At 44.3% G+C, this 27868-nt stretch overlaps 1 protein-coding gene across 5 annotated transcripts in view; it reads right to left on the bottom strand.

The window, feature by feature from the left end:
* The window catches only part of DAZAP1 (DAZ associated protein 1), a 78246-nt gene that overhangs the window by 11637 nt on the left and 38741 nt on the right, over positions 1–27868 (bottom strand). Inside the window, exons 3-12 of one of the 5 annotated variants that reach the window (XM_069739703.1) lie at positions 27466–27632; positions 26743–26808; positions 26114–26227; positions 10924–10972; positions 6983–7065; positions 5124–5277; positions 1861–1890; positions 1627–1770; positions 1356–1532; positions 983–1044 (exon numbers count right to left, since the gene is read on the bottom strand). In XM_069739703.1, the coding sequence (XP_069595804.1) occupies positions 1007–1044; positions 1356–1532; positions 1627–1770; positions 1861–1890; positions 5124–5277; positions 6983–7065; positions 10924–10972; positions 26114–26227; positions 26743–26808; positions 27466–27632 (1022 nt within the window). In that variant the 3' untranslated portion in view covers positions 983–1006. The remainder of the gene's footprint in view (positions 1–982; positions 1045–1355; positions 1533–1626; positions 1771–1860; positions 1891–5123; positions 5278–6982; positions 7066–10923; positions 10973–26113; positions 26228–26742; positions 26809–27465; positions 27633–27868) is intronic. The other 4 variants (XM_069739709.1, XM_069739688.1, XM_069739694.1 and 1 more) reach the window with 4 other exon arrangements.

Raw genomic sequence — 27868 nt, 5'->3', positions numbered from 1 at the left:
CCATTAATAAATAACATTTCCCACATGTCTGCTTTACATCAGCACCATTTGTAAAATGTTATTTTATTTTGTTAGCATTTTTGGAGGTTTAAAAATGTAGCAACAATTTTTCATTTTTTCAAAGAAATTTACAAAATTTATTTTTTTAGGGACTTATCCATGTTTGAAGTGACTTTAGGGGTCCCATATATTGGGAAACCCACAAACGTGATACCATTTTAAAAACAGCACCCCTAAACATATTGAAAACTGCTGTCAGGTAGTTTATTAACCCTTCAGGTGCTTTACAGGAATTAATGCAAAGTGGTATGACAGAAATGAAAATGTGTATTTTCACCACCTAAATGTTGCTAACTTCTGAACAGATTACTACAGCTGGCAGACTCTAAGGCCGCTATTTGGTCATGAATTGCCATCGCAAACATCAGGACCACAAAATCATGATCTGAGGGCACCAATTGTGACAAAGAAGAAGCCCCCACACACTGTTAACCATTTATAATGATGTAGTCACTATTGACAGCAGCATCTAAGGGGTTAAACAGATTTAGATGGTGCAAATACTGATCGTGGCTGGTACAGCAAGTTGTCAGCTATAGTGGTCAGCCGACAGATGCTGGATTGTCATCTGTATGGGGAGGCTATTCTCTTATATCTCAGGTCAGTTAAAAGACGTATTGGCGGTCATTAAGGGGTTAAACATCCCTGATGTGGCAGTTAACACTGCATAACTCGACCTCTGAGCAAAGGACAAAAGTTATATAAGCTGTCAAGTAATAAAAGTAATAGCAGCCATTTACTGGAAGTAATTTTAAATTGAACCTGAACTTAAAAGAGGTCATGGGAAAATGTCAATATCAAAAACTGACTGGATCCCTATAGTCAGATCTGTTGTAGGGCAGGCTATTTTTTTCCATGCATGTGCATCCAATTGGCCTCCAAAATTGAGATGGAGGATCTAACGCTACCTACCATTTCTTACCTTTTTATGTCCTTCATAGTGAGCTCAGATCCACTCGGACAATTTCACAAAGCAGGCATTTCCTGGAAAGAGTGATTTCTTCAGGCTTTTTAATTGGGAGGGTTAAGGCATGCACTACAACCCCAACCTGACATCCCGCCCAGCCAGGTAATAGGCTTTTTGTGCATGGCAAGGTCAGACATGGAGAGGTCCACTCTGAAGTTTGGGTGGGACATGGGTGTCTTGGTTTTATATGAAGATGCAAGGAGATTACTAATACTTTTGCAAAGACATTGAACACAGTCAGCAGGTCAGTGGGACATATTTCAAGAGACTTTGAAACCCACCCTCAAATGACATAGTGGGACAAAACTTTCACATGGACACCACTTACCAAACTGGCTAAAAGCAAAGTCTTGCTGACCACCAGGGGGTTTACTGAGATCCTGAGCTGACTGCCCTGGTGGTGCAGGGTACGCCAGTGGCGCTGCTCCTGGAGTACCAGATGGTGCTGGAACTCCTGATGTGACGTATTGATCAGGAGGGGGAGGGGGTGGGCCATATCCATAGCCTGCAATAACACATCAAAATATATAGGGATAGCTGGGGATTAGTTCTAGTAGAAGAGCCTGAATGAAACAGGACAAAATTTAACTACGTCTTACCAAAAGGAGGTGGTGTTGCATATCCCGGTGGAAAGCCTTGTGCAGGAAATCCTCCTTGTGGTGTTGACACTATGAAGGGGAAAGATGGAGGTGGGGGAGCAGCACCCCGGGCTGCAGGAGGACCATACCCGCCTGTGGAGAAGACTGCATTAGGAAGAACCAAAAGGTAGGAGAGATTGATGTGAATTGCCCGAGTGAGAGAGTAACTACAAAGACATATGTCCAATTACTTACCAATTGCTTGTCCAGTTGGCATCCACATACCTAAAGACAAAATGGTTTATGAATGTTAGGCCAAGAAATAAACTATCATAGACATAAAAAAAAAACCAGGTATTGAATACATTAAAAGCAAATGTCAATTTTATTTTCTGCAGACGCCCCAAATAAATGGGAAAGATGACGACCTGGATGTAATCATGGAACAAATGTACACGCTGAACAAAAAAAATGATTGCTCTGCCCTCAGAAAGCTAAACACTGGACATGCCCTGGTTTTCAATACTACAGTGCAAGTTCCAATTTTAAGTTGCCATGGAGGGAGCAACAATTCAATGAACCAGGATAGGGATTAAACAAACATTCCACAAAGTAGACCATCATTCAGTTGCATACAACCTAGAGAATATTAATTTTACAAATTAGCAAACAGCAGTACCATGTAGCTAGAAACATTACATGTCTGTCTGCCAAGCACTCCTGTGTTCTCTGAGAAAGCCTCCGCCAGACATATCTGGCGGCAGCTGGTCTATGGTAGATCAATGTGATTGGCAGCCCGATAAGACAGATCGATATTTTCCCCAACAATAAATTGTCCAGGGCTCCCATACACAACTGTAGGCTGAACCCACCGATATTGGCAGGTTCAGCCAATATTACTCTAAAGTGTGTGCAGTTTAACCCCTTAGTGACAGCCAATACGCCTTTTAACTGACCTTACATATAAGAGAATAGCCTCCCCATACAGGTAACAATCCAGCATCTGTCGGTTGTGCACTATAGCTGACAACTTTCTGCATCAGCCACGATCAGTGTTTGCACTGTCCAAATCTGTTTAACCCCTTAGATGCTGCTGTCAATAGTGACTACATCATTATATATGGTTAACAGAGTGTGGGGGTTTCCTCTTTATCCAAATTTGTGCCCTCAGATCATGATTGTGTGGTCCTGATGTTTGCCGTGGCAATTCATGACCAAATAGTGGCCTTAGAGTCTGACGGATGTAGTAATCTGTTCAGAAGTTAGAGGCATTTAGGTGGTAAAAATACACATTTTCATTTCTGTCATACCACTTTGCATTAATTCCTGTAAATCACCTGAAGTGTTAATAAACTACCTGACAGCAGTTTTTGATATGTCAGGGGGTGCTGTTTTTAAAATGGAATCACGTTTGGGGGTTTCCCAATATATGAGACCCCCAAAGTCACTTCAAACATGGATAAGTCTCTAAAAAAATAAATTTAGTAAATTTGCTTGAAAAAATAAAAAATTGCTGCTACAATTTTAAACCTCCTAAAATGCTAAAAAAATAAAAATAAAATTTTACAAATGGTGCTGATGTAAAGCCGACATGTGGGAAATGTTGTTTATTAATGTTTTGCTGTGGTATGACCATCTGGATTAAAGGGATAATCATTCAAATTTTGAAAATTCCTAATTTTTAATATTTTTCTCAAGTTTTTGATATTTTTTATAAATAAACACAAAACATATTGACCTAAATTTACCATTATCATAAAGTATAATAGGTCACGAAAAAACATTCTCAAAATCACTGGGATTTGTTGAAGCGTTGCAGAGTTATTACCACAAAGTGACACTGGTCAGATTTCAAAAATTTGGCTCCGTCACTAAGGGGTTAACTCTTTAGAGGGATCTTAACTTCTCTTCAGTGTGCTGTGATTTTCTATTCCAAATGTCATTTGCATAATCTGCCAGATTCTCTTGGATGAAAGAATCTACAGCCATCTGCATGAACCCTTATACTCTTCATCCCAGAGCCGAGTTCTCCGGACCTGGCCAAATTTTACAATTCTTACCAGTGTTATTGTATGAGGTACCGTAATAACTCTGGAACACTTCAATGTATACCAGTGATTCTGAAGCTGTTTTTTCACGACACATTATACGTCATCACAATATGAGAGAAGAAGATGGAGCGCACACCTCAATCCGGACGAAACGAAGCCTTTATTGGAACATCTTACACATGGACGCGGGCGGAAGAAAACATGATGGGAGAAGACGGGACAACAGCTGTTTCGCGCGGCAGGCGCTTCAACAGGTCCTAATCGTTTCGTCCGGATTGAGGTGTGCGCTCCATCTTCTTCTCTCATATTGTGGTGATCGGTATTCTTTGGATGCTGCACCTTCTCAGGACTGATTATTTGGAAGGCTGGTATCTCGGCTTTTTTGGACTAACTCTACGCATGAGGGGTGAGTGTATCGCAGCGGTGCTGCTTCCTGCTTTCTTCATTTTGTGACATTATACGTCATGTTGATAAATTTGAGACTACATTTCTTACATTTGTGAAAATATCGCAATTTTCAAACTTCAAATTTTTATACCCTTAATCCAGATCATTATATCACAAAAGAGATCAATAAAATTTCCCACATGTATACTTTGCATAAGCATCATTTTTTAAACATAATATTTTTGTTAGGAAGTAGAAGGGTTAAAAGTTGATCAGCAATATCTCAATTGTCCAACAAAATTTACAAAACTGATAGGTTGTGTACAAATAGGTAGCGAAACATCCTATTTGAAGTGACTGAGGGGTCTATTTGACAGAAAACAGCCCTGCCACCATTTAAAAAAACTGCACCATTCAAAGTGCTCAAAACTATATTCAAGAAGTTTATTAACCCTTCACGTCCTTCACAGGAATTAAAGCAACGTGAAAGGAAAACAAATGTAAATTTGTTTTTACTTTTTTCCTCAAAATGTTGATTTATCCCCAAATTATTCATTTTCACAATGGTAACAGGAGAAAATGAACCATACAATTTGTTTGTTTTGGAATGCAAAATTAGCTAGAATAGTGGATGCCATGTTGCCTAAACAGTGGAAACCCCCCACAAGTGACCCAATTTTGGAAACTATTAACTATCAGTCATCTGCTGGGAAAGGTGCGGGCTCGCACACCTAAGTCAGGGACCCAAAATACATGACGTAACTAAACGTCATATGTTGGGAAGGGGTTAAAGCGTTTGGATCAAGTTTATCCAAAAGAGTAGTTGTAACTTAGTGATTGCTGGAATTGTCCAACTGCTGAAGCCTACTCCAAGCAAAATAAGCTGTACAGAGCCCCATGTCAATGGAGGGCACCTACCCTCTATTCATGGTCTGCAGGATATATTAGCACAATTTACTGCATTATCTGGCAGTAAGATAACAAAAAATTATGTAAACAGTCTGCAGAGGAGCTGATTCATGATATATAGCTCAAGTTGTCTTCATGATTGCAACATTTATTTCCACGTCAGAGTCTCACCTTGTGGACTGTAGCTCTGTGGCCATGTGGCAGGAGGCTGGCCCGTCCACCCATTAGCTGCATTTTGCATTCCTCTATTTCCCCACTGATTAGAACCTGCAGATCCAAGAGATTGGCTTTTGCCATCACGGGGCTCAGCGCGTTTTACTTCCACCTAAACAAAGACAGAGACTGGTCAGAAAATAGCTCAATGGTTACTGCCCACTCCCCACCCACTACACCCAAAATTATACTTATAAGCTTAGCATTCTAATACTTAATTTAATTTATCTTATTATTAAAGGACTCTATATGGGTCTCTGAGAAGCTTAACATACACAGTATAAAGCAAATATATATCTTACTCTATGTGGATAACTAGGGATTATTAATATAGCTCTAAAAAGAAAACACTCTCGTCCGGACTGTAGGGCCGTGTCGGGACTGGACTTCGCTTCATGTGAATAGTAGTCTGGGCTCTCCTCACATCAGAGAATCTCATGGGGCTGGGATACTGCTAGGGAGGCTGATGATTGGCTGCGTCAAAAATAGCTAATGGAAGATAAAGACTTACCTTCCCCAGGCTAACGCTTTAAGAATCTCAATTTAATTAACTCGCAAATTATGTCAGAGGGAATGGATGTGGTAAGAGAATCTTACACTATATCTAACAAAAAAAGTAAACAAAACATGCAAGTAATACAAAATGGACAGTTTGGTCAATAAGAAGCATATTCTTCATACTGTGTTGTAAAGTTACATATCACTAGCAACAATCCATCGCTTTGGTTTCACCCACATTTTTTGTTTGTTTGCAAGTGTAGATTGGGGACCTGTCCAGATCTTCTATTTGGACTACTGTGTACTACCGACATACTATAGATATAAATTATGGTGTATGAGACACCACCATAAAAAGTAATCAGCAGCTGGAAACTGCATTACATGAGGTCTTTAAAGCTTTCCCTTGTACTAGACAACTGAATTCTCATTTACGGTCCACTATTATTCAGACTGTATAGCAATCCATGGATAGAATATAAGAGGATGAAAGAGGCCCAGAAATGTTTTCTTCTCTCTTCTCATTCTAGTGTGTCCTCCATCAAATGAGCAGACCAACTAGCCAGTCTGAACAACAGAAAGTACTATTTTTCAGGAAGTTTTATAAGTCAGTTGTGAAAATAGTGTATCTCTAAAGAAAAGTATCTTGTGCTATTTTATAAACATCCACCCTGGTGTGGCACTATTATCTGTGCATCACCCATAACTACAATGGTCATTTCTCCTACATAGACTTCTCTGGCCACTGAATAAATTATGGGGAACCTACATATGAGCCTACACCGCTATCGCTAACCCCTAACGTTAGCGATTCAAGTAGACCTCCCAGACATGACAACACAGTATGAACAGTTCACTTTACTGCAGAATGGTTAAACTACTGAGAACATGGCTTTTGTACCAAAGTTTCACAGTAAGTGACCCAGTAATGAAACAGTAACAGCATCCAGTCCTTCATGAAGTCTTCCAATTGCCAAATACTTTTTTTTCTGTCCCGTTGCAGAATGAATTTGAAACCCGTGACTTCAGAAGGAGTGGCATCAAGCCAAACCTTAAGCAGCAGAGATGTCCTTGAGGCCTCCAAGACTTAGTTGTATTCTTCTTGCTTCTAACAGTCCCTGAATTTAACTGAACATCCATCCATTTTTTTTTAAATTGGAAACATTCCCTCTTCCTACTGGAACTATAAATTACTCACCTCCCCAACTTTTTTTCCCCTTATATTATAAAAACAAACAAAACACCAATCTGCCAAGGACATTGACTGCTCCCCAAGACTTGGCTTCGTCTTAAGGTAAAATAAAACTACAACTACACACTTTTTTGGTCATGATGTCGTGAAAATGCATGTTGACAGCCTGGTCCACTGATTGTTCGTCCTCGAAAGTTATAAATCCAAAACCTAGCCAACGACGAAGAGTGAATCAAGGTAGCAGGGTGTTGTGACACAAAACAGGATGATGAACAGTATTAGGAGCAAAACCAAGACCTCAGCAGCAGGATCAGCGTATAGCAACTGCAGCCATAGTGAAACAGCAGAATTAATCTAACCACTGAAAGACAATCTGGTTACAAAGGGATGTAAAAGGTCAGTAAAAGATCATTAGTCAAACCTGGACAAAACGTCAAGGGATGGGAGCCAGAAACAAAACATTTTGTAAGGTACCTAATTAGCACCCATGTCATCTTGTTGTGAATGGTATTGATGGCATCTGAGTGTACTTCGAAACTAACACGGGCTGTGAAGTTGCTTGCAACCCTGCTGCTTCCTTCTTGGTGGCATTTTGCTTTGCAGCTAGTGCTGACAGCAGCCATACATATTTCTTAAGCGTTAAACAGAGATACAATATCTATAACAGCTAAGGACTACCAAAGCTTTCCCAACACTGTTGGAAAAGCCCAGAGTCTAAACTGGAGAGAAAGCTATATGAATACACAAAGATACAGGCCAAGCTGAGATCCAGCAGGACAATTGTAAAATATTCTAAAAGTTTGCATTTCCCACACTACGGTGAGTGAGGTGTAAACAAAGTATCAGTAGATGGTCGAATAATCCCCGTGTAGATCACTCAAACACTGCTAATCCTAGTATTGAAGCAAAAACCTTTTCACTCAAATGAAGATCATGCCAACACTACTGTAATACAGGCGCCTTGGTTTCTGAATTACAGCCCCAAATCTTGGCGTGACCACAATTCTGATCATCATCATAAGGACCAAGAAATATCTTAGTTCGGATGATGAAACCCATATTCAGTATGATGCCTGTAAGAAATTGGCTTTAGATGAAACTTTATCTAGGACATCCAATCTACACGAGTATAAAGGAAGAAGTCTTATGGCTCTCTAGTGAGGGGCAAAAGGATATAAAAAGAAACAGTACTAAAAACGTTTGCAAAAAGGTGTATGAAATGTATAAAAGCCAACAACTAAAATGTCCACAAATATGTAATAAACTTGTCCATTCTCATCCTACATTCACACCACCGTATATTTGATCCAAGTGCTTTCTGTGAGAAAGCTGGCAGCACTTGGACCAATGTTATTCAGTTTTTCACAAAACTAAATGTCCTCCAAGAACAATTTGCAGCACGCACTAGTCTCAAAAATTGGATCCCAAATAGAACAACCGTATAGCATCAGAATTTTACAGATATATTGTATTTCTTTAACCCCTTTACGCCATTTAGTTATGGCATATGTCATGTCCCTGCCTTTGAAATGAGCTTTCAAGCAGAACCGCATATTTCCCTGCAGATGATGGTCGATTTTGGTCAAACAGATGCGGGAGGAGCAGAAATCTACCTGTAACTGTTAGCATGTTAAATGCCAATGTCAATCTCTGGTGTGTGTTAAATTTGACAGCGTCAGATAACACACCGACAGGGTGCACGTCATCCCAGGCGCCTATAGGCACGTCCGTGACGTGATCACGGGGCATCGATGTGCTGCCATAACAGCCGGGCGTCATTACTATACTGAAAGCCAATGTTTAGCTGGAGTTCATAGGAGATTGTGATCTTAGCTATACATAGCAGTGCTATTCTACTACTGTGTAAAGTACACACAATCAATTGCAGCTTCAAGTCCTCCAAGATAAAAAAAAATACAGTAAAAAAGAAAAAAAGTTTTTAAAAATATGAAATTCAAAAATTATAAAGTTCAAGTAAAAAAAAACAAACAAAACAAAAAAACACATTTGGTATCTCTGCATTCAGAAATGTCCAATCTGTTAACATGTAAAATAAATTAATCAGATTGGTAAACGGCGTAACAGGAGAATCAAAACGCCAGAATTCAGTTTTTTAGCCGCCACAACATTGCAATAAAATGCAATAAGGGGCAAGCAGAACATCGTATCTACCCCAAAATGGTATCCGTTAAAACGTCAGGTCATAGAGCAAAATATAAGTCCTCACACTGCCCCCTATAGCAACATTTTAAAATGCTACAAGTTTCTGGGTGAAAAATGCAAAAAAAAATTAGTTTTTTCGACCACAACTTAAAAAAAAAAAAAAAACACTATACATTTTTGCATATTTGTTTAAATCATGCTGGCAGTACACCGTATAGTGAATACAGCCAATAAAGAAAATAATTGTGGAACTGTACTTTTTTGCAACTTCAATGCACTTGGAATTTTTTTCCCACTTTCCCGTGCATCACATGATAAATAAATGATGCCATTCAAGAGTACCACTCATCCAGGAAAAAAATAAACCTTCATACGGCTACGTGGATAAAAAAAAATAAAGTTAGTCATAAAGGGGTTAACAAAAAACTATTTGTTCTTGTAAATTTTAACTGTTTATGCATAAAAAAAACGGATGCTATACAGATTGCAAGTGTATGAAAAAAATGTTTTTGCCAAGTGAAAATTTGCAACATTTTTTGAATGCGCTCATCTGACCTTTGCCTTAGAAGACTTCACATGTCAGCTAGTATGAAAAGGGGAAAAGTTCTGCCTGGCAGTACCGTCACACAGTGAAATTTTGATCGCTACGACGGCACGATTCGTGACGTTCGAGCGATATATCTGTGACGTTCGAGCGATATCGCAATGTCTGACACGCTCCTGCGATCAGGGACCCCGCTGAGAATCGTACGTCGTAGCAGATCGTTTGAAACTTTCTTTCGTCGTCTAGTGTCCCGCTGTGGCGGCATGATCGCATGGTGTAACATATATCGTATACGATGTGCGCATAGTAACCAACGGCTTCTACATCGCACATACGTCATGAAATTATCGCTCCAGCGTCGTACATTGCAAAGTGTGACAGCAGTCTACGACGCTGGAGCGATATTGTTACGACGCTGGAGCGTCACGGATCGTACCGTTGTAGCGATCAAAATTTCACTGTGTGACGGTACCCTAAGTGTCACAGAATTAACAGTTAAAGTTTAAAGCACACAAAAGCCCTAAACATACAAAAATAGTACTGACACTTCATTTACACCCCAAACATACAGCAGCACCCCCAGCTTATTTAACTAGACTGGCCTGTACCTGAGTGATAGAGCTTAAACACCTAGAGAAAAGAAAGCTAGAGAGATAACATTAATCACAGTCAAACAACAAACAGTTTAACAATACTTTACAGTAACTTAAAATGGATAGGAATGGGAAAAACAAAACAAAATATGCCTTAGCTTAAAATGGAAAGGAAAACTACTATATATATATATGGTCTTAATGATGAGGTGAATAGTAGGACATTCAGATGGCAAACAATTTTGACAGCATGTATGAAGCAGGTAATGGATGTTCTGTGGCCAGCACCAGCACGTGACCTGGGCTCTGGAGAGGAACACTGAATTGGACAACAGGACACAATGCATCAGGCACACAATACAGAACACCCAGGATTCTGATTGGTGCATTGCATTATTTCAGTAGGACCATACACGTGTAACAAAGGAAAAGTAAGAATGGCAGTTTGAAAAAAATACAGTTTATGTAAAAGTGAAACATGTCAGATGTCTGAGACACAAACGTCACAGCTTGCAAATGGCCCAACATGCAGCACAAAGTAGGCTGCTGATTTTTTTTTTTTTAATTTTCTTTGGGAGGGAAAAATTAAGATATTCAAGCTCAATTTACAAATACGAACACATTTTCAATGCGATATGGAGCAAGCATTAACCCCTAAGAAGTGAAGACAGGTAATGTGTGAAGCTCGGTCACTCGGAAAACTGTTTGCCATCTAAATGAGGAGAAGTATGAAAGATTGGAAAATAAGATGGATCAGCGTTTATTTACCTCTCGGCCTCTGCTTCTCTGCATCATAAATCATCACAACTTCAGTAACCTGGAAACCAGACACATTCCTTGAATTATATAACATACTATTTATGAAACAGCGCAAATGCAGGTTCCAATTGGTATATACAGTTGTGGCCAAAAGTATTGACACCCCTGCAATTCTGTCAGATAATACTCAGTTTCTTTCCGAAAATGATTGCAATCACGAATTCTTTGGTATCATTATCTTCATTTAATTTGTCTTAAATGACAAAAACATAAAAGAGAATGAAGCAAAAAGCAAAACATTGATCATTTCACACAAAACTCCAAAAATGGGCCAGACAAAAGTATTGGCACCCTCAGCCTAATACTTGGTTGCACAACCTTTAGCCAAAATAAATGCGACCAACCGCTTCCGGTAACCATCAATGAGTTTCTTACAGTGCTCTTCTGGAATTTTAGACCATTCTTCTTTGGCAAACAGGTCCCTGATATTTGAAGGGTGCCTTCTCCAAACTGCCATTTTTAGATCTCTCCACAGGTGTTCTATGGGATTCAGGTCTGGACTCATTGCTGGCCACCTTAGAAGTCTCCAGTGCTTTCTCTCAAACCATTTTCTAGTGCTTTTTGAAGTGTGTTTTCGGTCATTGTCCTGCTGGAAGACCCATGACCTCTGAGGGAGACCCAGCTTTCTCACACTGGGCCCTACATTATGCTGCAAAATTTGTTGGTGGTCTTCAGACTTCATAATGCCATGCACACGGTCAAGCAGTCCAGTGCCAGAGGCAGCAAAGCAACCCCAAAACATCAGGGAACCTCCGCCATGTTTGACTGTAGGGACCGTGTTCTTTTCTTTGAATGCCTCTTTTTTTCTCCTGTAAACTCTATGTTGATGCCTTTGCCCAAAAAGCTCTACTTTTGTCTCATCTGACCAGAGAACATTCTTCCAAAACGTTTTAGGCTTTCTCAGGTAAGTTTTGGCAAACTCCAACCTGGCTTTTTTATGTCTCGGGGTAAGAAGTGGGGTCTTCCTGGGTCTCCTACTATACAGTCCCTTTTCATTCAGACGCCAATGGATAGTACAGGTTGACACTGTTGTACCCTCGGACTGCAGGGCAGCTTGAATTTGTTTGGATGTTAGTCGAGGTTCTTTATCCAACATCTGCACAATCTTGCGTTGAAATCTCTTGTCAATTTTTCTTTTCCGTCCATATCTAGGGAGGTTAGCCACAGTGCCATGGGCTTTAAACTTCTTGATGACACTGCGCACGGTAGACACAGGAACATTCATGTCTGTGGAGATGGACTTATAGCCTTGAGATTGCTCATGCTTCCTCACAATTTGGTTTCTCAAGTCCTCAGACAGTTCTTTCGTCTTCTTTCTTTTCTCCATGTGGTACACACAAGGACACAGGTTGAGTCAACTTTAATCCATGTCAACTGGCTGCAAGTGTGATTTATTTATTGGCAACACCTGTTAGGTGCCACAGGTAAGTTATAGGTGTTGTTAATTACACAAATTAGAGAAGCATCACATGATTTTTCTAACAGTGCCAATACTTTTGTCTACCCCCTTTTTATGTTTGGTGTGGAATTATATACAATTTGGCTATAGGACAATGCTTTTTGTGTTTTTTCATTGAAGACAAATTAAATGAAGATAATACCAAATAATTTGTGATTGCAATCATTTTCAGGAAGAAAATGAGTATTATCTGACAGAATTGCAGGGGTGTCAATACTTTTGGCCACAACTGTGAAGAGAAGTGTGTCTCCTCTATAAGATCATACACAGTTGTGTGTAAAGCGTTTGCCCCCTTCCTGATTTCCTATTATTCTGTATGTTTGTCACACTTAAATGTTTGAGATCACCAAACAAATGTAAATATTAGACAGAGATAACACAAGTAAGCACAAAATGCAGTTTATAAATAAAGGTCTTTATTATTAAGGGAAAAAGAAATCCAAACCTACAGGGTCCTGTGTGGAAAAATGATTGCCCCTAGACCTAATAACTGGTTGAGCCACCCTTAGCAGCAACAACTGCAATCAAGCATTTGCGATAACTGGCAATGAGTCTTTTACAACGCTTTGGAGAAATTTTGGCCTATGCATCTTTGCAGAGTTGTTGCAAGTCAGCCACATTAGAGGGTTTCCGAGCATGAACTGCCTTTTTAAGGTCATGCCACAACATCTCAATTGGATTAAGGTCAGGACTTTATTAGGCCACTCCAAAGACTTCATTCTGTTACTCTTAAGCCATTCAGAGGTGGAATTGCTATGTTTTATTTCACGGTCCTGCTGCATGACTCAAGTGCGCTTACACTAACAGATGGCCGGACATTCTCTTTCAGGATTTTTTGATAGACAGCAGAATTCATGGTTCCATTTGCCACAGCAAGTCTTCCGGGTCCTAAAGTAGCAAAACAGACCCAGACGCATCACACTACCACCACATTTTACTGTTGGTATGATGTTCCTTTACTGAAATGCTGTGTTACTTCTATGCCAAATGTCATGAAACAAACATCTTCAAAAAGGCAAACTTTTGTCGTCAGTCCACAGAGTGTTCTCCCAAAAGCCTTGTGACTCATTAAGATGTTTTCTGGCAAAACTAAGAAGAGCCTTAGTGTTCTTATTGCTCAGCAGTGGTTTTCGTCTTGGAATTCTGCCATGCAGGCCATTTTTGCCCAGTCTCTTACAGTGGCGTCATGAACACTACCTTAACTGAGGCAAGTGAGGCCTGCAGTTCTTTGGATGTTGTTGTGTTTTTTTTTGTGACATCCTGGATGAGTCTGTTGTGGTCTTGGAGTAAATTTGGTTGTTCGGCCAGTCCTGGAAAGCTTCACCACTGTTCCATGTTTTGCCATTTGTGGATAATGGCTCTCACTGTGGTTCGTGGCATCCCCAAGCTTAAGGCTATGTGCACACATTGCGGATTTGCCTGTGGAACTTTCCGTGCAAATTCTGCATCTCTTCGCAGAAAATGCAGGTCAAAATCTGAGCGTTTATGTGGATTTTGTGCGTTTTTCCTGCGGATTTCATGTGTTTTTAGCCCTGCGTTTTCTTATAATGGAATGGGTGCAGAAACACACACAGAATTGACATGGTCCTTTTTTTAATCCGCTACGGATTCCGTGTGGAATTTTCCGCACCATTTGCACAGCATTTTTATTTTCCCATTGATTTAGATTCTACTGTAAATCGCATGCTGTTCTGCACAGAAAAACGCAGCGGATTCGCCGTAAATCCACAACATGTGCACATAGTCTTGGAAATGGCTTTATAACATTTTATACACTGATAGATCTCGGTTTGTTTCTCATTTGTTCCAGAATTTCTTTGGATGGCAGCTGCTTTTCAAGCTTCCTTTAGTCTACTTCACTTTGTCAGACAGGTCACATTTACATGATTTCTTGACTGAGAACAGGTATGGCAGTATTCAGAACTGGAAGTGGCTAGGGAATTTGAACACCGCTTCCCAAGGATCTGATTAAGCATAAATTACCATATATATACTTGAGTATAAGCCGAGGCACCAAATGGAAAACTGGGTAAGCTTATTCACTCGAGTATAAGCCGGGTATGCATTGTGTGTTCTCCCCCCCCCCCCCCCCCCCCCCCCCCCGTCGCTGTCCTGCTATGCGTGGCTCCCCCCGTCGCTGTCCTGCTATGCGTGGCTCCCCCCCGTCGTTGTCCTGCTATGCGTGGCTCCCCCCCGTCGTTGTCCTGCTATGCGTGGCTCCCCCCGTCGCTGTCCTGCTATGCGTGGCTCCCCCCGTCGCTGTCCTGCTATGCGTGGCTCCCCCCGTCGCTGTCCTGCTATGCGTGGCTCCCGCGTTCTGTCCTGTTATGTGTGCTCCTCCCCCGCCTTGTCCTGGTATGTGTGGCTCCCCCTGTTGTATGAATGGCTCAACCCCCCAGTCCCATCGTTGTAAGCATGGCTCACTACCCCACCCGCCATCCTACTCACCCTTCTGGCGCCATAGCTGCATCTAAGTTGTCCCAGCCTGGCAGCTCTCCTGTGCTCACTACCGCTCATTACAGTAATGAATATGCGCTCCACACCTATGGGAGTGGAGATGCATGCATATTCATTACCTTAATGAGCGGTGCCACGTAACCGCTCAGCACAGGAAGAGCAGCCGGGACGGAGATGCATAGACGGCGCCAGGAGGGCAAGTATGATGTCTTCTGTTAGCCGACTCCTGCCGCTGCTCCCCCGCCAGCTTTCTAGACAATGACTTGTGTATAAGCAGGGGGGGGGGGGGGGGGGGGGGGGTTTCAACACAAAAAATGTGCTGAAAATCTCAGCTTATACACGAGTATATACGGTAACTGTTTAAAGGGTGTACTAGGGTCAGGGGGAGGCAATCACTTTTTCACACAGGGCCCTGTAGGTTTGGATTTCTTTTTCCCTTAAAGGGAACCTGTCACCCCCAAAATCGAAGATGAGCTAAGCCCACCAGCATCAGGGGCTTATCTACAGTATTCTGTAATGCTGTAGATAAGCCACGGATGTAACCTGAAAGATGAGAAAAAGAGGTTAGTCCGGTCCGATGGGCGTCGCGGTCAGGTCTGGGGGCCTCCCAACTTCTTACGATGACGTTCTCGTCTTCAAGCTCCGGCGCAGGCGTACTTTGCCCTGTTGAGGGCAGAGCAAAGTACTGCAGTACGCAGGCACCAAGAAAGGTCAGAGAGGCCCAGCACCTGCGCACTGCAGTACTTTACTCTGCCCTCCACATGACAGACAAAGTATGCCTGCGCCGGAGCCGCAGCGTGAAGACAAGAAGACGACGTCATCCTATAAAGATAAAAGGCCCCGGACCGGACGCCCATTGGATCGGACCGCCCACCCAGGTGAGTATAATCTAACCACTTTTTCTTATCTTTCAGGATACATCGGGGGCGGGGGGGTCTATCTACAGCATTACAGAATGCTGTAGATAAGCCACTGATGCTGGTAGGCTTAGCTCATCTTCGATTTTGGGGGTGACAGGTTCCCTTTAATAAAAGACCTTAATTTAACCCCGTAGAGACGGAGCCAATTTTGAACTTAATGATCAGGCCAATATTTTTTTTAAAAATCTGACCAGTGTCACTTTATGTGATATCTCTGGAACCCTTCAAGGGTTCCCAGCGATTCGGAGACTGTTTTACTTAAAAAAAGAAAGAAAAAAAATTCAGTTTTCAGGAACATGTTTTAGCCCCAAATTTGTAATTTTCACAATAAATAATAGGTGAAAACAGAACCCACAATTTGTTATGCAATTTCTCATGAACGCGAGGATACCCTATGTGTGGTCAAAAACTTCTGCTTAGACACGTGACAGGGCTAGGAAAGGAAACAGCTCCATTTGCCTGGGATAGATTGTGAATGCCATGTCACATTTGGAGAGCTACCGACATGCAAAAACAGCAGAACACCCCCCCCCCCCCCATACATACACACACACACACACACACACAATTGACCCCATTTTGGAAACTATACTCCTCAAAAGAATTCATCCAGGGGTGTACTGAGCATTTTTTTTACCTACCTCTAGCACCAAATTTATAATTTACACAAGGGTGAATAGGAGAAATTGTACCCCACAATTTGTTATGCAATGCCTCTCGAATGTGGCAGTACCCCATATGTGGTTGAACACTACTGTTTTAGCACATGGGGGGAATCAGATGGGAAGGAGCTCTGCTTGTTTTTTAGAATGCAGATCTCATTTATATAGATTGTGGTCTCCATTAGCCGAGACCCTGAGGTGCCAGAACATAAGAACCCCCCCCCCCCCCCCCCCCCCCACATACAGGTGACCCCATAATGGAAACTTCACTGCCCAAGGATTCATCTAGTGGTGTAATGAGTATTCTGAACCCCTTGGGGCCTCACAGAACTTTGTAACATGGAGAATATTACATTTTAGTGGTAAAAATGTAATTATTGTATTTGCTGCAGCCTTTCAGGTACACAAGGGTTAATAGGTGAAACTGAACTCAATTTATTGAGCAATTTCTCCGCATCAATACCCGGCACTCGGGACCAGAGTGTTCAGCTGCATTTATTTCTGCCGCATGCTCCAGTCTCGAGTGTCGGCTATTGATGCGCAAGTTTCTCGCATTGCGCACGCAAGTGTGACCCTGGCCTTAGGCCACATGTCAGGGCTGAGAAGGAAGGAGCTCCATTTGTCTTTTGAAGCACAGATTTTGCTAGAATAGTTTGCGGGCAACTTTGTCGGAGCCCTGAAGGTGACAGAACAGCAGAAAAACCACAAAAGTGACCACATTGTAGAAGCTGCACCTCTCAATGAACTCATAAGGCTGCAGTGACTATTTTGTAATATCCACGCCAGTTTTTTTCTGGAGAATTGCAAATATGCCAGTTTAATGCCCATACATTGTGTCCCCATACAGTGTAGTGCTCCAATACATGGTGCCTAGCTTGAGCTTCTGGTGAAAGGCACCAGTAAATTAAGTGATCTCCCCCCAGTACAATAATGCCAAACATCTAGCTGCGTACTGTGGTTTAGGAACAGTGGGGCTCAGAAGGAGGGGGGCATTTGGATTTGGGAGTGCACAATTCACTGGATTTTTTGAGGGAGTGTCAGTTTTCCAGATTCTTTGTTCTAACAATAATTTGGGAACCCTCTATAATTCCAGTGACATGACGCACCTAAGTGGGGTCTTTTTTTGAGGGATAAATTAGAGGTTTCATTGGAAACATAATATTTTTGATCGCTTCAGAGATCATATTCTTGTGTTCAATGCTCTGTCCAGGTTTCCATGTAAATTCCATAAAAACACGATTCAGGCAACAGCCCAAATGGAGCCATCCAGCATAATGAGGCAGATGGAGACATATCGTACTCAGTTTGGCTTCTGATCCGTTGGTATCCATCTTTTTAGTTGTGCACAGCTCTGTGCTTGACCACACTTGTGCGCTAAAAAGATGCCAAAAAGGAGATTTGTGTGTACTCACCATAAAATCTCTTTCTCTTAGCCTCTAATTTGGGGACACAGGACCATGGGTGTTATGCTGCTGTCCACTAGGAGGCGACACTATGCACAATCTGAAAAAGATTAACCGTGGCTCCCCCTCTGCAGTATACACCCCTGGACGGAGTCAGCCTTCTGCAGTTTTGTGCAAAAGCAGTAGGAGGAACATGACATGAATAACATAACCATGCCTATAAGAAGGCAACTATGTACGAGCTCAAGCAAACAATATGAGAACTCGACAGTAGTTGCCCGGAAGGGCAACAGGGTGGGAGCTGTGTCTCCCAATTAGAGGCTAAGAGAAAGATTTTATGGTGAGTACACAAAAATCTCCTTTACTCTGTTGCCTCATTGGCGGACACAGGACCATGGGACGTCCCAAAGCAGTCCCTGGGTGGGAAGCAATGGATGAATATTGTGCAGACAGGCCGCTACACTTGGGGCACCGCCGCCTGCAGAACACATCTACCCAGGCTCGCGTCCGCAGAGGACTGGGTATGAACCCTGTAGTGTTTAGTAAACGTGTGTAGGCTAGTCCAAGTGGCCGCCTTACACACTTGTTGTGCCGAAGCCTGGTGCCGAATGGCCCAGGAGGCCCCTACCGCCCGTGTAGAGTGTGCCGTAATACCGGCTGGAAGGGGAGAATTCATAAGGCGGTAGGCGCCTTGTATAGTGGATTTGATCCACCTGGCAAGGGTAGCTTTGGAAGCTGGTGGACCCTTGCGGCCGCCTTCCGGAAGAAGGAAAAGAGAGTCAGACCTCCGGAAGGACGCAGTCCTAGACACATACGCAATGCCCTGACAAGGTCAAGCGTATGCAGAGCCTTCTCCACTCTATGAACCGGGACCGGACAAAAGGATGGAAGTGAAATTTCCTCATTGAGGTGGAAGTGGGACACAACCTTCGGAAGGAAGGATGGGACCGTACGGAGAACTACCTTGTCCTGGTGAAAAACCAGGAAGGGCCGTCTGCAGGAGAGTGCTGTCAGTTCAGACACCCTGCGTAGCGGGGTGATTGCCACCAGGAAAACCACCTTCTGGGATAGAAGGCGGAGCGGGACCTCCTTAAGGGGTTCGAAGGGTGGTTCCTGCAATGCTGTCAGGACCAGGTTGAGGTCCCACGTTTCTAGTGGTCGTCTGTAGGGGGGGAACCAATCGGGAAACCCCCTGAAGAAAAGTCCTTACTTGTGGCTTGGTAGCAATGCGCCTTTGAAAAAGCACTGAGAGCGCTGACACCTGGCTCTTAAGCGAGCCCAGGGACAGCCTGGCCTCCAGACCCGATTGGAGAAAACCAAGTACTTTGGGTAAGGAATAATGGAGTGGAGTCTGGCCACGAGATTCGCACCAGGTAAAGAAAGATTTCCAGGTACGGTAATAGATCTTGGCAGAGGCTGGCTTCCGTGCCCTGATCATGGTTCCAATGACATCCGGCGAGAGCCCTGCCTGGGTTAGAACCCAGATCTCAAGGGCCACGCCGTCAAATTGAGAGCCCCTGAGTTCTGGTGGTAGAACGGGCCTGGTGACAGAAGATTGGGGCGGTCGGGGAGACGCCAGACGGCATCTACTGTAAGTTGTACGATGTCGGCGTACCATGTACGTCTGGGCCAGTCCGGTGCGATTAGGATGCTTGGAACTTCCTCTTGCTTGATCTTCCTCACCACCCTGGATAGCAGGGGGAGAGGTGGAAAAATGTACAGAAGCTGGAACTGGGTCCAGTCCTGAACCAGAGCGTCTGCTCCGAGCGACCGCGGATCGTGTGTTGTGGCCATGAAGTTGGAGACCTTGGCATTGAAGTGGGATGCCATTAGGTCCACATCCGGGGTCCCCCCAGCGATAACAAATCTGGCGAAAAATTTCGGGATGGAGAGACCACTCTCCCGAGCCTATTTCTTGTCGGCTGAGGAAGTCTGCTTCCCAGTTGTCCACACCTGGAATGTGGACCGCCGAGAGAACCGACCCGGTGTCCTCTGCCCAGTGGAGGATATGTGACACTTCTCGCATCGCCTGAGTACTGCGGATCCCCCCTTGGTGATTCACATATGCCACAGTAGTGGAATTGTCCGACTGTATTCTGATGTGAGAGGCTGCCAGTAAGTGACGAAAGGCTCTCAATGCCAGGAGGATGGCACGAATTTCCAGGATGTTAATGGGCATGGTCGCTTCCACTGGGGACCACTTTCCCTGTGCCCTGTGGTGTAGGTGCACTGCACCCCAACCCGTCAGGCTCGCATCGGTGGTCAGAACCTTCCATTGACCTGTGAGAAAGTATTTCCCCATTGCTAGCGAGGTTGGCTTGAGCCACCAGTGCAGGGACCTCTTGGTTGACGACGTTAGCCGGAACTCCCTGTCGAGAGAGCAAGGGTTTTTGTCCCAGGACTTGAGGATGGCTAGTTGGAGAGGCCTGAGGCGAAACTGGGCAAATGGGACGGCTTCTATTGCTACCCCCATCCTGCAGAGGACACTCATGGCAAACCGGAGAGATCGAGGGGGTTTGCGGAGGAGGGTGCGAACTTCTAGGTGAAGAGCCAGTGCCTTGTTCTTGGGAAGGAGCACTAGACCCCTGGAGGTGTTGAATAGCATTCCCAGGAAGGTCAGAGACTGACTTGTGGTTGGTGATGACTTTTGTAAGTTGACTAACCAGCCCATGCGACTCAAGAGTGTCGATTGTAATTGAGACACTGAGCTCGCAGTCCTTGAAGGTGGGAGCCTTGATGAGTAGATTGTCCAAGTATGGAACAACTACAATGCCTCTGGAGTGCAGGACGTCCATGGTGGCTGCCATGACTTTGGTAAACACTCTGGGAGCCGTGGCGAGTCTGAACGGGAGAGCCACAAACTGGTAGTGGTCCTGGTCGATTGCGAACCCGCGAAACCTCTAATGGGCAGGTGCAATCTGTATATGCAGGTATGCGTCTTGTATGTCTATGGAGGCGAGATATTATCCCTTCTCCATTGACGCAATGATGGACCGAAGAGACTCCATGCGGAAGTGACGGACCCGTACATATTTGTTGAGTTGTTTTAGGTCCAATATGGGCCGCACACTGCCTCCATTCTTGGGGACTACGAAAAGATTGGAGTAGAACCCTCGGAAGCGCTCGGCCATGGGGACCGGTACTATGACTCCTGCTTGAAGAAGCGAGGAGACCGCTTGTCGGAAGGCATGAGCCTTGGCCGGTGGTTTTGGGGGGACAGAAAGGAAGAATCGGTCCGGTGGGTTGGAGGTTAACTCTATCTTGTATCCGGAAGACACTAGTTCCCTGACCCACCTGCCTTCTGTAATAGGCAGCCAGACTTGATGAAAGAGCAAAAGTCGGCCGCCTACGGGTGTGGCGTCTTCCAGAGTCCGTGAGTCATGATGAGGAGAAAGTCAGATTTTCCTACTCTGGGCTAAGGGCAGTCTCACACGTCCAGATAATTCCGGTACCGGAATTATCCGTGTCCGTGTGCCGGTGCGTTTCTGTGGCACACGTGTGCCCACTGGTTACCTCACGCACCGTGCAGGAGACCGCGCTAAAGTTTAGCGCTGTCCCCTGCATCTGGTGCTGAAGCCGCGATTCATATCTTCCCTGCAGCAGCGTTTGCAGTAGAGAAGATATGAATAATCATGTTTAAAATAAAGATCAATGACCCCACCCCCCTCCCGCCCCCTGTGCGCCCCCCGCTGTTATTAAAATACTAACCCGGCTCCCTCGCTGGCTGGTGCTGCTTTCTGTCCTGGCCGCACCTACTACTGTATGAGCGGTCATGTGGGGCCGCTCATTTACAGTAATGAATATGCGGCTCCACCCCTATGGGTCATGGCTCTTTATTTTAAACACGATTATTCATATCTTCTATACAGCAAACGCTGCTGCAGTGAAGAAATGAATCGCGGCTTCAGCACCAGTGGGGGGGACAGCGCTTACAGTAGCGCGGTCTCCTGCATGGCACACGGACAACGTCCGTGTGCGGTACGTGTTTTACACGGACCCATTGACTAATGGGTCCGTGCAATCCGTGCGCTCCCACGAACACTGACATGTCTCCGTGTTTGGCACACGGAGACACGGTCCGCAAAAAAAATCAATGACATCTGCACAGATGCATTGATTTCACTATGTCTACGTGTGTCAGTGGCTCCGGTACGTGAGGAAACTGTCACCTCACGTACTGGAGCCACTGACGTGTGAAACCGGCCTTAGACTGGGCTGCTTTTGACTGCCAAGTCTTGTCCGACCTTTGCGTCGACCATGAGTTGTCCCTGCTTGGGGAACGGTTACGATTTTGTGCTGGATGCGAGATGGACTAGCCCGAAGAATTCAGAAAGAATCGGAATCGAGTTTGGTTACGCTTCTTGTAAGTGCGTTTAGGTTTCAGTTGGGGAAAAGAGGTACTCTTACCCCCGGTGACGTTGGATATCATCGTGTCCAACTGTTCACCAAAAAGTCGCCCACTGAGGTAGGGGAGGTGCATGAGAGACTTCTTTGAGGCTGCGTCCGCTTGCCATTCCATCAGCCAGAGGATACGCCGAATTGTGATGGCGTTTGATGCTATCCCCGCTACACCCCTTGCTGAATAAAGAGCTGCATGAAGCATGTAATCTGCTACGACTGCTATTTGAACCGCTTGGTCCGACAGCTCAGGAGTGGATGCTTGGAGGCCAGCTTGTAAATTTTTGGCTCAGCCTTGGCAGCCCAAACTGAAGCGAACGCAGGAGCCAAGGATGCCACTGCAGCCTCGAAAATTGAACGAGCCATGCGTTCTACCTGCCGGTCTGCTGCATCCCTGAGAGTTGAGCTATCTGGCAGTGAAAGGAGGGTCTGTGCTGCTAGTCTAGAGACTGGGGGGTCCACTTCGGGTGGGTCTGTCCATTCTTTGGTATCCTTCTGTGGGAAGGGGTACCTAGCCTCCAGATATTTGCGATTAGCGAATTTTTCTCAGGCTGCGAAAGCTGCTTTTTAAGGACCGCCTTAAACTCTGGGTGGTTAGAGAAAACCTTAGGCAGCTTCAGAGGTCCTTCAAAGGAAATCTTGTGTTCTGGGGCCTCTGGTGGCGGATCAGAAATATCCAGCACCCGATGGATGGAAGAGATTAAGTCCTCAACTAGCGCTGTATTGCTAGGAGGGATTGGGATCAGGGACCCCTCCATTTCCTTGTCTGAGTCGGAGTCACAGATGCCTTCCGAATCCAGTGTATCACTGAGGCGTCCCCTGCTGGGTGAGCTGGGGCGGAGGCCTTCTCTGGTCGGGGATTGCAGAGATCTGCATTGTCTGTCCCTGGAAGGGGACAGTCTAGATGATCTAGAACTACGGTGTCTCTCCCTAGAAGGGGATGACCGTGTGCTATGGGATGACGCAGATGAACGTGACTTGTGGGTCCGCTTGCATCCTGACCTAGACGTGGATGTGCCAGGGTCGTCCTGTCCCTGAGTCAAGCTCTCCCTTTGCTGGGTAGCGGTCATAGCCGAGGCATGACTCTGCAGAGCCTGAAGCAATGTGGAGGTTAGGTTATCTATAGACTGCGTCATAGATTGCGACATCTGAGTGACCCATTCCGGCATGGCATTAGACACTGAGGCATTAGCAGGGGCCTCTTGGGGCTCTGACACAGTAGTCTGAATGCAGCCCTGGCAGTGCGGGTACGTGTTGCCGCTGGGTAGAGTGGTCCCGCAGGCTGTGCAGAATGCATAATAGCAGTCCTGCCTGGTTCTCTTGGACCTTGAGCCCAGCATAGTGCACAGAGTGCAAAAGGGCTGGCTAGCACCTTACAGGGGTAGCTATGCAGAGGAACCTTATAGAGGAGCCTTATAGGGAATATGGATTCACAGCCGAGTAAAACAACCCAGCTATGATCTTACCCCACCAGTTTGCTCCTTGGTCCAGCGCCGATCGGGTCAAATCGGACCTGGACCTGGACCGGACACCCCCGGATTTAAAGGCAGGATAGCGGTGGGGCTATAAGCAGAAAGGGGGGCCTGTGAGGGGTCCCCCTGAGGCAGTATAGAGCTGGGGCTGCCGCAGAGACAGGGGCACAGGGAGCGTTGTGTCTATGTGCCATGCCTGCCTGCACTCCCCCCGGCCCCGACAGGAGCCCGCAGCGGTGCTGGGGTCCCTGGATGCAGGAGCGGTGTGCTGGCCCATTGCTCGGAGCTGCAGAGTGCTGCCTGTACAGGTCCTACCTGAGGCGTCTCAAACTAATGTCCCCAGAGGGGGATTAGGGAGGGTGCTGCTATGACCTTCAGGGGGCTTCATCCTTGCCTCGACCTCAACCCAGAAACCAAAAGGAATTGGGGAAGGAGGGGGGTCTCGACTTCAAACCAGCACCCGAGGGACTGGGGAAGGAGCGACATGGGAAATAGCCATCTCTACTTTAACCTGGCACCCCATAATAGGGGGCCGAGGAAGGAGCCATGCCGGGAGTCTCACAGGAGACCCACTTTTCTTCATCTGTAATCAGTCGGAAAAAAGCGGAGTAAAAAATCTTAGGTGTGCCTCCTATGCGCCACTAAGCAAAAACTGGAGAAGGCTGACTCCGTCCAGGGGTGTATACTGCAGAGGAGGAGCCACGGTTAATCTTTTTCAGATTATGCATTGTGTCGCCTCCTAGTGGACAGCAGCATAACACCCATGGTCCTGTGTCCCCCAATGAGGCGACAGAGTAAAGGATGTGATACTGCCGGTACACAGACCATTCCAAAGTGGCTCCATCTGGCTCATAAGTGAGTGGTTCTGTCGAGCGTTTTGACTGAATCAGTTTTGGTGAATTTACACGGAAACCTCGACTTAAGCACTCAGCGGAGTGCAGGATAAGTGTGAGCCGAGCCTTATTACAATTTTTTTGGGGGGTAGAATGAACAAACGGACAGGAGTACAAGAATAGTTTAATTGTGTTGCGCTGTTCACTGTGTGATGTAAGTGGCAAGGTGGATTTATTCTTCGGGTCGGTGAGATTACCAGGTTTTAGGGATTTTATTTGGTGTTGCTACCATCACACAGTAAAAACTTTAATAAAAACTTATATTTTCACCATATTCTGAGAGCTGTAACTTATTTATGGGCAAACAGAGCTGTACGAGAGCTTATTTTTTGCGGGATGAGTTGCAGATTTTTTGATAAGTCCAATTTGTTCATCGGGTCGGTACAATGACAGCGATAGACTTATTTTTTTAATGCTTTTTTTTTTCCCACACACTAAAAACAATATTTTACAAAAAAGAATTTGTTTTTGCATAGTCATTCAGAGAGCTGTAACTTAATTTTTTTTAACGAATGAGCCATGTTAGGGCTTGTTGATTCGGAAAGTGTTGGTGTTCTCATTCATACCACTTTTTTTTATTTTTTACATATGACTTTTTGATTGCTTTTTATTCACTTTTTTGTAAATCACGATCATGAAAAAGCGACATTTTTGTCTTTTTTTTTTTTTTTTTACACAGCGATCACCAAACAGAATAAGTAACATGCCAGTTTTATAGAGAGCATCATTCTGGTAGCAGCAATACCAATTAGGTATACATTTTTTTTGGTTTATTTTTGTTGAACACAAACTCTGTTTTGAGTAACAGTTTTTCGGGATTTGTGTGCACTGTGTCTTATTTTTTTTTTACATTTTTAATTTTACTTTTTTTTTTTCAGACTTTTCACTGAGTGACGTGTAATTTTTACTTTGATCACTGGTCTCATACACTGCAGTACTCATGTACAGCAGTGCATGAGACTGTCAGTGTCTCACTGACACAGCTTATAGCTGGATCTCACAGGCCACATTACCTCAGGGTACCATGGTAACCATTGGGACCCACGATTCTTATAGCTGGGGGTTCAATGGTCTGGTGACCCCATTGCAACAACAAATACCGCTGTCGCAATTCATAGTGGTATTTAAACGGTTAATCAGCTCCAATCGGTTGCAAAACCGGCCGTGTAAGATACGGCAGGATGTCAGGCGACGTGTACAGCTGACACCTGTGGGAATGGGCGCCTTTTATTACGGCAATGAGAAAATAAGGCCCCTTAATGACCTCTGTTTTAAGGCATATTGGCGGTCGATAAGGGGTTAAAAAGCATTTTGTGTCTACTGGTGTCATCTTTGTCCAATATTTAAATTAGCTTGGTAATTTGAAACACAGAAGTATGACAAACATGCTAAATAATAGAAAATCAGAAAGGGGGCAAACACTTTCACACAACTGTACATTACACAAAGACATACTGAAGGATTGCTGGACTTACCACTCCAAAACGCTTGAAGTAATCTCTCAGTTCAGCTTCCCCACAGTTATGTGGAATTCCACCCACAAATATCTTGTTAGATTTATTGCTTTCAGTTCTAGGGCTCTTCTGCTGCTGTAGTAAAAAGCAAGACATACTGAGGGTCAACACCATGTCCGGCTCCATAATTGGATTGTGCATATTGATTCTTTAAGAATCCTTTATTTCACTAACAAATGGACCATCACCACCTTAATGCTGTCTTCTCAGAGGGTGCACAAAAAAGTTGCAAAGTGCACTCTTGCAGTCAGGGAGTCCTTGGTATTCAGAAACTGGAAGCCTAATCCAGTCTCTGAAATCCAGCTGCTGATTCCAACTTCTCCCTAGTATAGTGTAAGGAGAAAGCTGTCCATCAGCATTGTGGGGAGGTAGGCCTTGGCTTGTGAAGAGGCAGGATTCCTTTCCAGCGTGATGCCATAGCTGCAACTGACAGTGCACATTTCCCAAGAGCTTCACAGCAAGCACATAATAAAACACTAAAATCATGTCCATACCTTATGAAGCACAAAGGGGGATCCCATTTCCTTTCATTTCTAAGTCCCACACTGGAATTATTCATCCATTCAAACATTCATATCACGGGTTCTTACCCATCCTTCTCTTGGCCTGGTCCTTTCCGGTTGCATTCCACGAGGTGTGCATGGCTTTGGATCAATCTGAAACAGGACAGTGCAATGAATAGATACACACTTCCTTCTTAAAGGGTACCTGCCACATCTCTTCCTATAGACCCCAGCTGGCTCTTCAAAAGTATGTTTGTTTCCTCTAAAATACCAGAGCATTACAGAGAAAGACGTAACTAGCTGCAAGCGTGCAGCCAGACTGATTCACGCACCATGAATTGAGTGACATGTTCTCTAACAATTTAAAGAGAACCTGTCACCATGAAAATGCTATCCAATCTGCAGGCACCATGTTACAGACCAGCGGTAGTGGAGTAGATTGATAGTTTTGTGAGAAAAGATTCAGTATAACGTGATTTTAGTTATTTAAACCTTTCCTTTTTTCAGGATTTTCGGTTCAGTGGCAGTCTTATCAGTGACAGTTTTCTTTATACAAGTGTGCAAGCAGAGATGGCTGTCAGTCACTGGACCGACAAGCCCGGATAGAGATGAGAATGAATGAAAATACTGAATATTTTTTCAGAAACCTATATATCAATCTAATTCCCTTTAACACAAACATCTGATTTAAATAATAGGACATTATATAAGGATACCCTTCCCTTTAAGAGTCGTCATAGAGTTAAAACAAAATATTTTTAAGGCTTTAATTTTTGTACCACAGCAAATCATGGTAAAAAGTATACTTACATTTCTGCCATCCAGTGTGTGAGGTCTACTGGCCAGCACTGTGCCTACACAGTTTGGATCTTTAAATTTTACAAAACCAAATCCTCTTGATTGATTGGTGGTTTTGTCCTTCATTATCACACAATCGACGACTTCCCCATACTGGGAAAAGTAACCTCGCAGGGTCTCTGTAGAAAGAACAAGTACGTACAATACATGTGAGGTTCACAGTAAGTAACAACACAGTTGTTGTCTATAGCAAACACGGGGAAAAAAAGAGAAATGTCTAATTAACATTAAGGCTTCTTTCACACTTCCGTCGGTACGAGGCCGTCACGAAGTGTCGGCGCGACATACCGACACTTCCTTCTGCGTTGCAGAGCAGGAAAGATTGTGAGAGCGATATTTCCTGCTGTGCATGTGC

This window comes from Ranitomeya imitator, chromosome 1 (genome assembly GCF_032444005.1).
Source record: "Ranitomeya imitator isolate aRanImi1 chromosome 1, aRanImi1.pri, whole genome shotgun sequence".
In the NCBI taxonomy this organism is placed as follows: domain Eukaryota; kingdom Metazoa; phylum Chordata; class Amphibia; order Anura; family Dendrobatidae; genus Ranitomeya; species Ranitomeya imitator.
Note: the sequence above shows the minus strand (reverse complement) of the source record. Positions and strands in the feature narration are given on the sequence as shown.